Raw genomic sequence first — 17673 nt, 5'->3', positions numbered from 1 at the left:
GGGTTCCTCAATCACCTTTTCTCACCACAGCTCCCCAGGGCACACACCCAGACTCGTGCTCCTGCACTTGCCTGGCCCACTTTGAGTGTTTAATAACAATATTCTCTGGGCTTACTACACAGCAGAACATACATCCTGTACCACTCCAAATTATTTAATGACCTTTCCGAGAGGATTTTTCTACAACTCTGGCTGCGGGTTCCCAGGCAACCGTTACGCAACGACGGAATATGCTCAAGGCACATGAAAAGAGTAACTGCATTTAGGTTTGCTAACAAGTTAACAAAGCCTATTTAAAACACAGCCCTTAAATAAAGAGCCTGCAGCTCCTTAATGCCTTCTCTATGGTTTCAGGAACATTATTAGCTATAAAACACAACGTAAACAGGCTCTGACGAGTGTAAATGCAAACCCTGTTGTGGAGGTACATTACACATCTGTAGTAAGGTTCAAGTAGCAAACCAAGCCAGTGTAATGTGCTTGAGGAGATCATTCATATTCAATAAACAACACATTTCATCCCATTTTGATCAGCCAGTACCCATGTGCCAGCACTGTTTGCTTGGCCAAGCTGTGCTGCAAGTCCCTGTAGCTTTGGCATAAGTTAAGACAGAAGCACTGAGTCCTGGAAGGAGCCTCAGGAATTCCCCCCTCAGCCTTCACACCATGATCAGCTTTACCCACATACTCCCCAAAGACACAGGTCTGACCAGGGTATTTTGTTTCTGTGTTCTAAGGCTTCCAGCAGAGGAGACACTGTAAAATTCCTGGGCAATCTCTTAGCAACTTACACAATTGAGAATATTTTCTTAGCAAGTGACCAAACCCCAGCCTGCCAAAAACCAAACCAATTTACTCTTTGCATCAAATACAGCTTTTTATAGCTCAACAGCCTATTTTAAAATCAGTCTCTAAATGTTTCATTTTAGACTCTCAGCTTCTACTCACAACAGCAAGTTCTGGACTGTTAAAGAAAACATCAGGTGATTTCCACTCCCTTTTCTTCTATGGGTGAAATAATCTTATCTTTAACTAGAAAGTTACAAACAAAAGAGAGAGATATAGCCATGGTTTTGGGAAGTTTTATAGAGAATGTTCTAATCTTAAATCTGAAAATTAATATCAGATACTCCATTACTGTGAGATACCACCATGGCGTACTGAGTGGAACGGAGCTGCAAAGATGACTGTATTTCTAAAAAATAACCCCAAAAGATCATTTTTATACCATGATAAGAGTATAATACGAGTGTCCAAGAGCTTGTCTACTCCTTCCATGCACAGGTAAAGCTCTCCATCTCATCCATCAGGATAAGAGGTGGAACAAGACGAGCTTTAAGGTCCCTTCCAGCCCAAACCATTCCATGATTCCACAATCCCCTTTCCCCTGTTGGTCAGTGGAACCTCCCCAGCCAAGGCAGCCATCTGTGCTCGTGCTAAACAGAGCAGTTTAATAAAGAGCTATAAAAAGTTTTGTTCTTGCGCTGAACCAGAACAGATTCAGCCTCTGGCCCACACAGAGAGCACAGCTGAGAGAGCCAGGCTTGCTGAGGGACTGCAAGTCCTGTGCAGTGCTGAAAGCTCAGGCATGACTGTGACAGTACACAAGAGACTCAAAGTCGTATCAGAGTCATTTTTCAAAGCAACCACAGCAAAAATGATGAAATTTTATGAAGCAAAAATTAATTGAACTGAAGATCAGGAAATGTATAACTACTTTTCAGTACTGGACAACAATTTTAACTAATATCCCCCACAAGAAAAAAAACAATCAATCCACTTGATTTTAGCTACAGCAAATCTGAAATTATCACAGGTTAACACAGGGTGGTTTTTCCTCCTCCCAAGGCACTTCCACAGAATAACAGCATCACCCAGGCTGGAAAAGGCCTTCAAGACCATCAAGTCCAACCTGTGCTGATCCCCACCTGTCCCCAGCCCAGAGCACTGAGTGCCACATCCAGCCCCTCCCTGGGCACCTCCAGGGATGGGCACTCCAGGCCTCCCTGGGCAGCCCCTGCCAAGGCCTGAGCACCTTTTCCAAGCCCAGATGACACTAAAACCCAGAGCCCTGCACTCTCAGCTCTTTGGTCTGCCACTCACTGCACAGAATTGGGGAAGAAGGTGTCTGCAGGGTCAGGGTGGAGCCGTCCTTGCGCGTGATGTTGACGCGAAAGACGAGCCGAGCGCGGGTGCTCTTCTTCTTGGAGCCAGCAATGCCTATCCTGGCTTCCACATCTGCATTCCTCAGCTTCAGGATTCCCACACAATCAACCCTAACAACACAAAACAGAGAAGAATTGCATAGTTTAGTGAGTTCAGCGTCTTTAAAAATCTCTCAAGTAGTTTCATAAGCCAAAGTCAAAAGCCTTGAGGTAATTACTGAAATGTTATTAGATTTCTTTTTATTTACATGAAATCTATGACCTTTTTCAAGTTTTCATTCAACCCTGCCTAATTTGGATGATGAATCACAGCAGAAAGGCATATGAAAGCATGAATAAAACAGAAAGTGCAATATAATTCTGGTAAGCATTCAATTTAGAATCACAGCTCTTCATTCTTCTATCCCCAGGGCGAGATCTGTGTTTGTAGGATTATTGCTTCAAATATTCTGCATTCACTTAAAGAAAGCAGGAGTAGAAGAAAACTTACTGTAGTCATATTATTTATGTTCAGTGGGACTTGGAAGTGACAGATAAGTCCTCCCATAAGTGTGGTCCTAGGGGAGATGTACAGCACCAGGTGAGTGATGCAGTGCTGGCTTTCAGACAGGCTCCATGCAAAATGATTTAAAGCAAAAAACAGCCAAAACCACAAGAACAGTAGAAGCAAACACAGCCTGATGTGTTAAAAAGAAGAATGTTGCAATTTACGCAGGGTTTTGGGTTCTGTGTCCCAAGAGCACAGGGAGCACCTCTGAGTACACTGAACTGTGAGAGGCGAGCAGCACAGAGAGCAGAGCGCTGAGGTGTCCAACCCGTCCAAGGGAAGGAGGAAATCGGTTCCCAAACCCCAGCTGCTGAAGGAAACGCTGCTGAGCAGAGCTACTCACGCCAGAGTCATGTTGTTGCTGGGGTCCAGCCCCACCTCGATGACGGTGGTGCCCTCGATGTCCACCTCCTTGCAGGGCGTGGTGTTCCTGCCCGTCACCCTGCACGCCTGGTAGAACCCGTGCGGCTTCACGCGCCCAGAGTCGTTCCCCACAAACACCTGCAGCACCACGGGCTCGTTGTGGCCTTCCAGCTGCAATTAACACAGGAACGACCCACTTAATTGTTATTGCTCATATCTGCTGTCTAAGCCAGCCTGAACCCCGCCCACCCTCACACAGAACCATCCCAGGCCTCCTGTTCTCACCCCAGCTGTGACCATTCCCCCAGCTCCTCCCAGGTTCTCCTTCCTCCCCCAGCCAGCCAAGAAAAAGAACATTTCCTGGGGCTGATTCCAGAGGTTCTGCTGGTCAATACGTGTACAGCCACTGGCATTCCAGGACCCCACCTTCATGCCAGATGCATTCTGAAATCCTTGTGAAACCAGATTAGAATTGTCCAATAATTGCAAAACCTCTGATGGAGTCAGAATAGGACGAAAGGGGAGCAGAGGGAGAAACTGGATGACTGAATGGTCCAACCATCCAATCACATAAGCCCAGCTTTCCCTCAGACACCAAAATAAAAATTAAAAATGGTAACCTGACATCTCCTACCTAAAAGGTAACAATGTCAGGATTCACTGAAACACTCCATAAATGAGAGCAGGTCAGACATTTTAACATCCTCCTGGAACCCCGTGTGCAAGCCATAATTATCCCAGAACACGTCAGTGAAAAATACATTCATTTTTGTAACATCAACATCCAGGCATGAAACAGTTTGTGTACTCTTAATGCTTTTTTTAATTAGTGGGATCCCACTGGTGCCACAGACTAAAAATACTCTCAGGTAAAAGAAATCCTGAAGTAAACCTGAACACTGCATTACAATGGAAATTCTCCTTCGTTTTAGGAAATAGTTAAGAAAAATACTCCAAGTGAAAAGAAACAATAGATTGTTGCCAAATTCCCTGGCCAGGGATGGAAATTCCTTGCCAGAGCATTCTAGGAGATAAAATGAGTATTTTAGTGTATCCACTGACATTTGCTCAAGGATTTCTGGGTGACAGGGTTGTCTTTTGTCCCAGGCCTGGAAGCCCAGGCAACACCTGCAGAAAGAAGCTCCAGTTTTAGTAGTGAGGAGATGAGAGCAGAATTCTCTGGAGAATCTCTTGGGAGATTATTCCCTGACACACTTAAAAAATGTAGTTCTGAAGTCTGTAGCAAGTTTAAATAAAGGAAAAAATAAATAAATAAACCAGCAAATACTGGTAAGATCATTGTGTGCTGATGTCCAAGAGGAGCAAACAGCAAACGTGACTGTCAGAGCTGAGCAAAGCCCCAAGATCTGTGGAGGAGCCCAGCACAGGCATCCACACAGGAACAGGCACAGCTCACAACAAAGGGCTCAACAGCCAACAGTCCCTTGATGAAGGCTTGCTTATACAATTCTAATGTTGCACACTGATTGTGGACTCAAGTTCTAAGTCATCAAGAGTTTTATTTAAATGGCCAATTTATTTAAAATCTCCTCCTTGGCCTGTGTTAGGGCCAGATCTCTGCTGAGCACCAAGATCTTCACAGTGTTCTTCCCCACCTTTAAACCCCACGAACAAAACAAAAAAATCCTTTGTCTGTAACACAGCTTTTTTCCCACTAGCTCAGGTTTCCTGAAGATTCACTGACTCATTTGTCTGTCCAGCCTTGGCAGAGTTTTATCTGCAGGGTATGAACTCCCCTGCCCACTGGTAAAGCAAACTGGAACTTCCAGGAATTCAGTAACATGAGACTCTTCCAAAGAGAATTTTCACTGATGGGTGCTAAAGGGTAACTGGGAAAGGAGCTAAAAGGAAATTCAGATGAACAAAGGCCCATTAAGAAAATCCACATAAATGAGTACTAAATCCCCATAGCAACAGGCCAATATGAATGGATTCTTTTCTTATGAAACTTTACTGGAGTTCTGCATTACTCAGGAGGACTGAGTGAAGGGCTGCTGGCGTTGTTAACACTGCAGAACAGGACTCTGAAGATAAGTCTACTTCTGTATCCTGTCAGCAGCAGTCAGCACAAACTTTAGGGGCTGTTTCATTAATATCTCCTTGTGGACGTGCTAAGTTAGTCTGGGTTGAGAAACTGCTTTGTTGCTTTCTCAAAGTGACCTAAGAAAAAATATGAAACGAAATGTCTTTCACCCTCCTTACCTATGTGATAACAAACCCAGTTGTCTACTTGCTGAACCTGCTGGCCACACTCCTCCCAGTATGCCCAGTATGCCCAGTATGCCATTTGCCATGGTGCCAGTGCTGGACTCAGCTCTCTGGTGATTCTCATCATCACTTGTGAGAAGGTATTTGACATCAGTTCTTCTGTTTGTCATGCTAAATTAAGCCCAGCCTTGCTCCTGGTAAGCCTTTCTGCCATTTCCATTAGGAAACCTTCCCAAGCCCTCAAGTTCTCCAATTGCCTTTCCCAGGCTACACAGGGAAAAACAAGACCTGCAAATTCCCACTCTGTGCATTCGTGTGCAGTCCCTGGAGGACAGGCTCAGCCCTCCTTCCTGAGCAGAAACGTCAAAGATCTCCTTGTAACCTTCTTGTCCCACTCGTCAGAGCAAGAGGCCCTCAGCACCTGAATTTTAAGGCATCCAAGTTCATAGAGGAAAGAGGCTGCAACAGTCAAGGGTGCACATAAATGCTGCCTCTTTCCTTGCCCCCATTTCTCCAGTTCCAATCCACATCTACCTCTACCCATACCATGCTAAACACACAGCCTGTAAAGCACACCTCAGTGAGACCTCCATGACTCACTGGAGACACTGTATTTGTCAACTCAGATACTGCTGGAATTAAAAACAAGAATAAAAACCAGCAAGCAATTAAAAAAAAATAACAAAACTAAAACATCCCCCCTTAATTTTTTTTTTTTTAATGAAAGCTGGTTTTATGTCTTTACTACCACTGGACAATGATGGCCCACAGCCATCAAACAGCTAGAGCATTTCACTATCCCACTTTTACGGAATGTCTCTGCATTCACTCAGTCCATGGAACTGCAGCCTAACAGGATGTGCATCCCAGATTTCACAGCCCTGCCCTGACATGCAGCTTCCCCCCCTGCAACTCTGGGATGCCAGGAAGGCTCGTGAGCTGCAGGGAGACCTTGCCCAGCCCCTGCAGCCCAGAGACAGCACAGTGCACTCCCCCAGCACCCCAGGGACTGCAGGCCCCTCAAGTGAGGCTGCCCCAGCCGTGCCCCCAGCCCACCTTCACCGTGGGGAAGCCCTGCTGCGTGCGGTCCTTGACGGAGCCCCGGCTGCCCTCGGTCAGGTACCGGGCCCTGTGCTGGGTCTCCGGCTGCACCATGATCTTCAGCTCCTTCCCCTCGCTCTTGGTCGGGTACTGACCACACAACATTGGGGTCTTCTTCCCTCCTGCTCCCTTCTGGTTCTCTGATGCTCTGAGAAGTCAAAACACACCATCAAGAAGATGTCAGAGGCAGCTCCCCAGCAAATACACTCCAAATCACAGCAAAGCTAAAAAGGCAAGGAGTGCGTATTAATGGATGGAAGATTTGTGGTTGAGAGCAAACTTTGGGATTCTCATTCTGCCAGAGGAGACCTGCAGGATGAAGAGGAATGGTGCTTCCCTGCCTCCTCCATCCAGAGCACATAGGAACTGCTTCTCAGAGAGCAAACATAAAGGAAGGGAAAAGCAATTAGCATTAAACAATGTTAACGAACAGAAGGTGGCTCATAACCTGCTTTTTCAGAGTCTATGACACAGCCTGAACAAGCTGTGTGACAAACACACACGTACACACACACTGGATGGATTTAAGGTTAAATGACACTTCTTTAAACAGGAAAATAGCCTCATGCCTGTCCCCACCTCAACTTGTATATCCATGCAAACTCCAGCTCTGATTTCTGTCTAAACAGAGTGACCAATTTATGCTAAATCCCAATTAGTTATTGTAAAAGCTCTGGCATAATTGCACCAGTGTTAAATCAGTGTATGCACAAGGCCTCTTTCCAGGTGCATTCCAAAGGATGTAGTGGCTTGTTCTCAGTTCCATAATTAAAACCAGGATGAAGGAGCCCTCCCAAGTCTAGCAGCACTTGAGCCATTTTGTCTTCCCTTTAGAGCACAATGGGAAATAACCCTTGATCCTACTCAGACCAGGATTTGGTAACGAACCTGAAGGCCAAGAAACTCCCTTCCCACCAGGAAATGTCAATGTGCCACAGTACACGATGCAGGCAGGAAAAGGGCTCCATTATTCATGCCAGTGCTATATTCTTTCTTCCTAGCAAAACATGGTTTCTAACAGCTAATGCCTGGGAAGAAAGTAGTCTTAAATAACAGGTGTGGATTGCTTAGAAAACAAATCCCGTGTCAACGTGCAAATTACTGAAGTAATCCAGGATTTATTCCTTCTCCAAAAACTGCTTTTTTTTTCAAAATTGTTCCGTGGGAGCTCTGGCATAGCATGAGGCTGTCACTGACCCAGCTCTTCCCAAGTACTTATTTCCATTAGGCCTTTTGAAACCTTTCACTACACATAAAAAAAAGGTTAAAACAGACAAGAGTTGGTGCTTTGGATATTTCCATTCCCATTTTCTGTCCATGAAGGTTAAGCACTTCACTGTGGACAGCCCAGCCACAGCCCTGGCTGCTTTCTGGAGAGCTGCCATCAAAATGGAATTCACCTCTGCCACTCTCAGTGCCACACCTCAGCAGTGACATTAACACCGACCTCTCCAGGAGAACTGTACCCTTAAATCCCAACTACCTTAATTGTCAGCATTTTAATATGTTATCATTATCATATTTATGATAATTATGGTACATTTCATCCTCACAATTATTTGAGTCTTTCCTCTAGAAACTTAATCACTATTTTCAATCAATTAGCCAAACCTGGAGGCAACTGAAAGCCTTCACCAGAACTTCTCAGTGGTCTTTCTCCTCAAAATATGAGGATGAATCACTTAATACATCCTTTCAATTAATTCACTTTAATTCCATTTATTCATATTGCAAATATTCATGCCTGTACATTTCATATGCACATATTTATTCACCTGATTGTTACCAGACAAAATATCTTCCAATCTAGCACTTCATTTTTTAAAAGGAATAACTGTAAGTGGCAAATCCAATGACTCTACCCAAGCAGACCTCCTGAGCAGTTTGGCCAGGTCCTGCTCTGCCACCAGGGCTGTTCTCAGGGCAGACCTGAAACTGAAAGTGAGACCAGGAAACCTGAGTCTCTGCCCTGAATCACCACCAATTCATCCCCTTCTAAAAAGGCTTTCACAAATTCCAAGTTTCCACAGGAACATATTCTTTCTCTTCCTGGCTTTTAACAACAACTGTCTCTTTAGGGGCAGATGCCATTTCCATTCACCACGGAGCACAGCAGCTTTCCTTGCTCTTTTCTTTAAGCCAAAAGTAAATGAACTCCTTTGGCTGAGCTCCACCAGGCTGGGAAGTTTAAAACACTCCAGTCACTACGGTGACCCAGATTTGTAAGGCCAAATCTCCATATTCCAATGGCAAAATTAAGTTTTCTAAGATCTTGACCACGTCTTATCCCAGTGCATTTATTCCCAAGAAAGGTTCTGTTACCTGGGAGTTTTCCTGCAGCTCAGTCTGGCCTGCAACACCTAAGGAAAAACATTCCTTACATTCTGCACTCACAGAACACAGGGATCTCCCTGCTCAGCCCTGTGGTTTTGGGGAAGGCTTGTTCTGTGTTTAGACCGAGATCTCACATATTCTTTCAGAGTTTACAAAACCTCCCTGAGATCACACTTAGAGTGCACAGTTCCTGTCTTTCCACAGAGCTTTTCCCTCTGTAAGGGCAAGCCTGGTCCCTGGGAGGTGGGGGAGGCACCTTCCTCACTCCAGCCTGCCCGGGGTCGAGCAGGTACTGATGTTTTACTTTATTACCATCGATTTTGGCTGGAGAAAACCCAAGGGCAGAGGCCACCGTGCCCAGGAAGCAGCAGCACACTCAGGACATGTTCAGAACTGCTTTTCACAGTGACATTTTAAGTATGGAACTGCACTGACCCTGGGAATACAGACTCCAGGCTCTTTCCCTTTGGGACATGAGAAGTTCATCATCTTTGCCATCAGTCAAATTTTAATATTCACCGTTGCTGTGATGAACATCAGAACGTACTGCAAGCACAGACATAAAAGTGAAACCAAAATGCACTCCTGCCCCCAAAAAAGCCCAAAATAAAAGAGCCAAATCTCTCCATTTGGCCACTTTAAAAGTATTAAAGAAGCAACAAGTCAAATAATAAAATAAGAAAGAAATGTATCAACACACTCTTGCAAACTGATGGGACTGTCCTCTTTAAGCAGCTACTGGAATGCATTGAGTGAACAGTGTGAGGTGGGAGATGAGGGGCCACCACCCAGGCGTGCCCACGCAGACACACGCACACGACCCAGAAGCACAGAGAGAAACAGCATTAGAGATTTATTTCTGAAAAAATCAAATACAGAAGTCAATTCACAAGGAGAAACCAAAAACTGGTTCACCATATTGTCTTAACATTTCATAAAAAAGTAAAGCAAGCGATAAATGATGAGAAACCTGAATGAGACATTAACCATTAGCTTCTACTTGCATCCCTACCTCTATTTGACAAACAGAGCAGCAGGTGAAGTGTACAGACTGAAATCCTCACAGAAAACCCTGCAAAAAAACATTCAGGGTGCACCACCTCCACTCTGCCTCTCTTTTTAAATACATTTTCATTGCCATTTTATAATGGGAATTGTGTGGCCTTTTGGGAATTTCATTTAAAGAACAGATGAGCTCATCAGCGCTGCGTTTAATTGCTGCAGGAAAGTTTAGCTTTATCTTCTAAATAAAGATTAACAAGTCTAATGAGAACTTATCACAGAATCATGGAGTGGTTTGTGCTGAAAGGGACCTTCAAGAGATCCAGTTCCACCTTCTGCCATGGGCAGGGACACTTTCCACTATCCCAGGCTGGTCCAAGCCCGATTCAACCTGGCCTTGGACACTGCCAGGGGGGGGGCAGCCACAATTTCTGGGGGCAGGAAGAACTCAGCCTGGGCTAGGACATGACAGGGACAGCAGAGAAGGGATGGGTTTATGTGAGAACCTAAGCAGAACATTTGCCAGGGCACGGGGCACTTTTATTAGTTTGGGTTTACATACGGAGATAGAATGTTTTTTCTAAGAAAAAAAAAAAAGCAGATACCAACCCATTTCCTGCTTTTGAGTTGCTTTTGCTGTCCGTGCTGAGCTGAGAAAGGACATAGTGAGGCGCTTTGGCACTGTCGGCATCAAAGATATCCATGTTGGACTCTTCGCAATCTCGGCGTTTGATCCCTGGCCTCTGCTTTGGGTTGCGCTTGCGCGATTTACGTGGCACCTCAGTGTTATCATTGTAGGAACTGGTGCTCATGTTACTGAAGTTGGAGGGTGAATCCTCCATCCACATACTGCAGCTCTGCTCTGACTCCAGTGCACAGCCCTCATCCTGGCAGGACATCCGGCTGTTGTCCAGGAGGTCCTCGGGCGGTGGCGAGATGTAGAGGACCGTGTGGCGCTTCGGCGTGGCCGGCTGCTGCTGGGCTGTGTTACTGGTTATCTGCGGCTCACTTACCCCTCGGGTACTTACCCCCACGGCGGAGCAGCTCTCCACTTGCATAGCCTTGCTGTCGGTGACTGAGGTAGAGTAAATGGTAGGGCTGGAAGAGGTGGTAAAGGAGCTGCAAGCGCCGCCCATGGAGGAAGAGGAGGGAGCTGAAGAAGCATCTGCGGTGTACAATTCACAAGTAAATACAGGAGCCGTGGCGCGGCGTGCGCTGGCTATAGCAGTCCCAGTGAGATCAAGGTGATTTAGGAACCGATTGCTTTCCCCCAGGAAATGTTTGGAATTTGGTTCTCTTTTGGAATGGAAGTGCTTAAAGCAACACGGCCTAGCCAATGCTTTGGAAATGTCCAAACGAGTCTTAGCACGATCCACTGTAATCAAATTTTTTTACGACTTAATGTTAATTCGTACAAATGGCTGCGAATAAACAGAGCTTTCATTGCCTCAGCTGGACTAATTAATGGTGTAGAAGCCATTTCATCTAAAATAGCCCCAAAGCAAAGTGCTTATAATCCACATTCAATGCCAATTAAACAATTTATTGTTGGAATTTTTTTTTTTTTTTTGAAAAAGATGGGACTGTGCTTAGCCACAAAATATTAAAATAAGTTTCTAACCTATGAAGCAGAGAACTACAGGTCATTTTTAATGCAGACACTCCCTGCTTCAGAGGCAAATCCTGGAATAAAAATATGAGAAAATAAATGAGAAAAAGAGCTGCTGATTATTCCATCATAAATGAGAAATAAAATATAAAATCAACTGAGTTGGAAGGCAAAATGGAACTGGTATCAGTCACTATGAGTGAGCTGTTGATTTGGAAGGTTCAAAACAGGGATGATATATCTGTGTTGGAGACACGCTGAGCCAAGGACTGGGAATTTCTGTAATTTGATTTGTTCAGTCACTGGGACCAGTTTCCTCTCAGACTTTACTGGTCCCTTCCACAGAGACAACGTGGGACAGACCTCTGAAAAATTCACATTAAACAGGAGATTTCCAATACCGTGACTGCGACTTCTGCAGAGGTCTCAGAGCTCAGTTTGGTTTAGAAACATGGAAATTATTAAACAAAGCCCTGAAGATTTCTGGAGAACAGGACTGTTGCCACTGAAGAATTTTAACAAACAAATCAATGGAATATGTAAGTTAAATATCCCAGGGGAAGCAGGCCATGCAAACATATGTATTTATTTCAATCAGCTGTAGCTCACTGAGGAATAACTGAATTTTATAGTCAGATTTTAGCTTCCTGGGGGGAGACTCTGTTTTCTGTATTTTTGCACTGCCACCCACACCTGATAAACCAGAAGCACCAAAATAACCTAATTTTGGAAACAAATTGTACATTAAATATATACAAAATAATACAATGTTTGTTCAGCTAGTTACTGCTGTCATACAGGTAATCCCTATTACTAAGAGGAACACGATGTTTTCCTTTTTGCTGCTTGGGATTTTTTTAAAATCCAAAATATTATAGTAGTCTCTCAAGTCTAAAAGATTTAGAGACTGTTGGATTATTCTATACAGTCTTAGTTATTTAAAAGTAAGATAATAAAGTATGTTCAGTCATGATAGATACATTTAATTAACAGTAAAACTGAGCCAACTTTCCTATTCTGGGAATTACTGGGAGTATCAATGACTGATAATAAAGAAATTTTAAACCATTACTGTTTCCTACAGCTTTCCTGGGCTAAATGAATGTAAAACAAACTTAGACCACTTCAGACTGTCCAATTTAGAGGCCATTACAGTTTATCAATAAACTATTCTGCCTTCCCCGAGCCTCCCAGTGAACCAGGAGCAGTTGAATGATACCAGTTCCATTTTCCAGCTTGTTCTTTGGCAAATACAGTGGCTGAAACTGGAGAATTCAGTCACTTTGCATTCCAATTTAAAGGCAAATTTCTCCTTTCTGTATCATGCATTAATGCAATGCTTCTTTCAAAAACATTTATAGGATTGGCAAGAACTCTTAAATCTAGATACTCATTTCAGTGACAATATTTAGGAGCTGATTTGCAGCCACTTTGAGTCGAGACAGCCCGTTGCTATTTGGGATGTTTGTTTTGGTAAAGAGGATTAGTTTCCATCCATCATTTATACCTCCAAAGAAGCAGAAGTGTGCCAGGGAGGGCCTGGAGCACCCGGCCGAGCTGCAGGACTGGGGCTGAATCCCAGGATTTGCCCAGGAAAGTCAGAAAATGAGTTCAGGGAAGAGCCCGAGGCAGCGCGGGGTCTGTGGGACAAGGACTCAGACCATGAGATCATTACACACATCAACAGGCAGCAGGGCTTCCTGCAGGACTCCTCCAACACATTCAGATCACATTGATGTGTTCACAGCAATCCTGGCAGTGTAAGAAAACCTGGGACACTGCAGGCTCAGCTCTGCGTGGGCACACACACCAAGCACTGGGGTCAGCTGGTGCTGCAGTGCATCTCCTGGCCACGAATGCAAAACCTGCACTTTTCCCTCACTGTCCTAGGGAAAAAAATAAATATATCACTGAACCAAATGCTTTTCAGCATGAAGCTAAAAGAGCTGGTGATGGAAGTGTTGTTTTAGGGTGCAGCATTGTGAAATATTATCATTATTGCAATATCATCATTATTGCTCTCCAAAACGATTTCTCCTCCTTTCTTTTTCTAGAAGTTAAAAAGCACTTATATGTATGAATATGTGTATGTGGGTTTTACACTTTAAAAAAGTAAATAAATATTGTCCCTCATAATTTGGTTACACTCTCCTCCATTTACCAGAGATGCCCCCGTGTAATGATATGATTAGATTTTGGAAATAAACCCAAACTGAACAGTAATGGCAAGAAAGCCTCTGTTTAGCCTTATATAATAAATGAATGCCATTACTACCCAAAAATAAGGAAGTATGATAAATATTACAGCAAATGGAGTAAACTGACTGTATTGGAACAGTGAAATACACAGATTTAAAACCCTTTGGGGGCATAAATTAGATAAATTACTGACTGCTTCAGTAACATTTTAAGTTATGAAAATACTAAGAAACAGTGAAATCTATGTTTTCTCAGAGTATGCAGGCCTTGAGCCAACTCATCTTCCTTTGAACTAATAAATAAACTGGGTCAATCAAATAAGAATTCACCATGGTACTGCAATGAATAAACACTGCTCTGCATGGCTCCCTTTTGGGTCCATCATTTTATTCCAAAGCCAGTGGCATTTGTATCTGACACCCAAAGAGGTTTCTTGGATGAACGTGCTGCATTTTGGAAAATAAGTAATTTAGTAATTTTAACTTGTGTTGCTTTACAAGGTGAGAGCATACACACACCTTCCCCAGCTTTGAGCATTCCTTTTATTTTACTTTCTTTAGACACATATTAATGGGAATTGGTACAGGTGCCTCATGATTTGCAATTTAACAGTGCGTGAAATGACAAATACATATATGTATTTTTAAGTGAGTAGGTACATTTTGAAATAGAAGACTGAATATATTTCATTTAACACAGTCTCAAAATCAAACTTGCTTTCAGGGCAATGACACTGAACAGAAGCCAAGTGCTTGTCATGGCAAGTGTGCAGCCTCAGGAATAGAAATGAAATGTGCATCAGCATCACAAGGTGGGCTTTTTTCTCCTTTTTTAAATAAAAAACAAGAGAAAAGAATATTCCACATTACAGCAACTGTGATCACTGTTGAAACTAAACCTCCCGAATCTCTGCACTGCCGTCACAAAGGGCGCTGGAAGAACTAATTCAGATTTTGTTGCCTGTGCTACAAGTTTTTCTCCCCTGAAAGAGGCAGAATTGTATCAATCAGTCCAGCACAAGGACTAAAAGTAAGGGAGCACATAGCAAAGAGTGTCTCCGTGAGCAAACCAGGGCAGGCCTTTTCTTTTCAGTACCAGAAAAAAGAGAAAATTTATTACCTCCTGCATTAGCAACCAAGGCAATGACATATTTTCTATATCCTATTCTCCTGTGAAGTTAAACAAGGCATTCAGCCTCTGAAAAAAAGGTTTGGAAAGGCAGGAGAGAGGGAAAAAAACCCCAGTACTTGGCATTGAGGGATTCTTTTTAGGTAACACTTCTATGGAGCCAACCCTGAAATCCTTGTTCACTCTTCAAATACCCTTAAATACAACAAGGATTACCAAGTCCTCAAACAGAAACAGTGTCCTGGTGACTTTGCTCTTTAATTGCAAAAGCAAGTCATTTCCCAGACTGGAACCCTTAAGATTATAAAGACAAATAAATAAACTGAAGATATTTTTAGCTTCACATTTTTCCAGCCACCTGTGCATGGACAGCCAGGACAAGCAAAAAGCCATTAAAGAACTATTTTTTTTTTCTCAGAGCCTCCCCTGCATCCCATGGTATCCTGTATGTTCTGTGCAGAAAACAAGTGTCAAAAATGAAAACTCACCACAGGGTGAGGATTAAATGGTGCATAAACTTAATATGGGAAGTGTAACTTTTATTAAATGTGTTAATTTTTCTAGTATGTCATGTCCTTGGTAAGATTTTTTTAATGTTAATTAGTTTATTTGAACCCCTGGACACAGAAGAACAATTTCAGGACAGACCCAGAAGGAAAGTGCAAAATTTCCACTATCAACCTTTGTGTTGTCAAAGGTTTTAAAAGTAAAACCCAGAACTTACAAAGTGGCTGCAAACCTGCTTTCAACACCTCACATGCCAAACTTGGGGTTCTACTTTTCTTCTTCTCGTATTACTGATGTCATGTCAAAAACTTTTCCAAAAAGTTTAGTTTCAAATCAGTATCAATCCACTATTCAGAAATAAACAAAAAAATAAAATTAAAAAAAAATTTAAAAAAAAAAGAAAGAAAGAAAAGAGACTTATGAAGAAGTCTGAAAACAAGACCGACCTATACCCTGGGTGAGATTGGATGGGTTAAGTGTCTCTGGCACTATTTGTCTTCACTATTGACAGACACTGTCACACAACCCACCACTCGATGCCTGTCTCTGAATGGCGAAGCTAGAATGCAAGTTAAGTGTATTAATAGAGAAAAAAACTAGCATCCCAGCAAATATCATAAAGCAATCCAATTCACCAGTTATTAAACACACTCAGATTCAAGATAGGTAGGTTAATTTAATTTACATTAAGCCCAACAGTGTAAATTCCCCTTTACATTCCCATGCTCACCCAAGCAGTGTATTATTATACTTTGGGTAAATACACCAATCAATAGTTTTGTTATGACTCCCATTATTCAATTACCACTCAAGTTTAGGTATCTAAGGAGGGTTTTGTTAGTGGCTCACACACCAATTCCACGGAATTCCCACTCTGGAAGAGGCTGATTCCAAGCAAGCAGAACTCTGGGACCCCAGCTGCTCCCTCCAAGCCCTGCCACCCCTCAGCACCTCCCTGGAGGAGACCTCAGGATCCATGGGTCTGGCAAAGAACACTTCAATTTAAGAAACAAACTATAAAAGTCTGTTCTCAAGTCTTTCTGATCTAGTAACAGCAGCCATTTAATGCAAGAAATTGCTTGAGAAAAAAACCTCACAGAACGATGAAACAGTTTCTGTTCGATTGAGCAGTTCTAGAAAATTTGGTGTACTGATTGTATGAAATCCATGAAGATTGAAAATAATTAATAATTTAATTTAGAAAGAAGAGGTGAACTAGATGTGAAATTCATGAAGACTGAAAACAAAGCATTTAGAAAGAAGATATGAACTTGACATAAACACCAATATAAATATGGAATTCTAAGGAAGCTCACGGAGCAGGAAGGCTCCCAACGCACACATGACTCCATACAACTGGGATATTCCAACTCAACTTGGAGAGAACACACCTCAAATGTTTCCATATAATGGAAACAGTAAGAAAAATCCTTATCTCTGGCACTCCCAGCAATGAAGCCTCAGCAGAAAACCCTCTGGAATGATGAAGGAACCTCTCCAAGCTAAGCTGACCCTCCTCACGACCTGGCCTCTGCCACAGGTCTTTTGGGACATGAACTCCCAGGAGAAACACTCAAACCCATGCACAGCCCAGGAGGGTGAGGTCTGAAGGAGCTTTAGGGTCTGCCTGGAGTTCTCTGTGTAAGAAAGAAGTGTTTGTGTCGTGAGTGCAGCAAGCAGGCTGCAGACAGAAATCCCCGGAAGACATCCTGGAAATGACAGGAAGGCACCTCCAGCTGGGAGGGCGGAGGGAAGAGGAAGGGAAAAGCCTACAAAGAAATGGAAGTTTTTACAGGCATCCGAGCCCAACTACAAAGAAGAACCTTTTTTTCTGCTCATTTGTTTACAACGTGCAATCAGAAGCCCAGGGTAAGAGAACTGGGGACAGCACTGAGATCCCCTTTGAAACCCCTGGTAATTATTTCTGTATCAACAGGAAAAACTGACTAATGACACCAGGAAGGATGGTAACTGAACAAAATATTTTCAGTAAAAATAAAAATGATGAAGCCTGAGAAGCCACTCAGGGAAAACGAAACCAAAACAAACCCATTTCCATTTTGAGTCTTCATTAGGATCTTCTGTTGGAGAAGGATCAAAAAGCCTTATTTTGGCTTTTTGGCAGGAAACACAACCCCACAGCACCCAGTCTACCCCACAGGTAATGCAGGTATCTTTATCCATGTCTCTAAAGTAGCAATTCAGAAGCAAAGCCTTATTTTCATAATTAAAATTACCAAAGATGCTTATGGCACCATTTCAATTACAACTCCAATCAAAAAAGACAATTACATCTGTTTGGACCAGTAGACTGTCCCTTTAATTAAAAAGAAGTATAAAATTGATCACAAAAAGATAAAGTTTCATCATTTACCTACTATTTTCCTAGGATGTAATTGCAAGCCAGGAAACTTCCCTGTATCACAGATTTACTGTATCCCAATATGGAAAATGCAAAAGAAGAGATCAGTACACAGATTTCAGCAGCA

At 43.0% G+C, this 17673-nt stretch overlaps 1 protein-coding gene across 4 annotated transcripts in view; it reads right to left on the bottom strand.

Moving 5' to 3' along the window:
* The window catches only part of NFAT5 (nuclear factor of activated T cells 5), a 54522-nt gene that overhangs the window by 14758 nt on the left and 22091 nt on the right, over positions 1 to 17673 (bottom strand). For 3 of the 4 annotated variants that reach the window (XM_063410560.1, XM_063410559.1, XM_063410561.1), the window contains exons 3-6: positions 10351 to 10906; positions 6361 to 6553; positions 3056 to 3246; positions 2104 to 2276 (exon numbers count right to left, since the gene is read on the bottom strand). In XM_063410560.1, coding sequence (XP_063266630.1) covers positions 2104 to 2276; positions 3056 to 3246; positions 6361 to 6553; positions 10351 to 10906 — 1113 coding nt within the window. Of the gene's footprint in view, positions 1 to 2103; positions 2277 to 3055; positions 3247 to 6360; positions 6554 to 10350; positions 10907 to 11362; positions 11425 to 17673 lie in introns of all 4 variants that reach the window. The other variant, XM_063410562.1, reaches the window with a different exon arrangement.

This window comes from Prinia subflava, chromosome 13 (genome assembly GCF_021018805.1).
Source record: "Prinia subflava isolate CZ2003 ecotype Zambia chromosome 13, Cam_Psub_1.2, whole genome shotgun sequence".
Taxonomy (NCBI): domain Eukaryota; kingdom Metazoa; phylum Chordata; class Aves; order Passeriformes; family Cisticolidae; genus Prinia; species Prinia subflava.
This window is presented reverse-complemented; position numbering and strand designations above follow the sequence as displayed.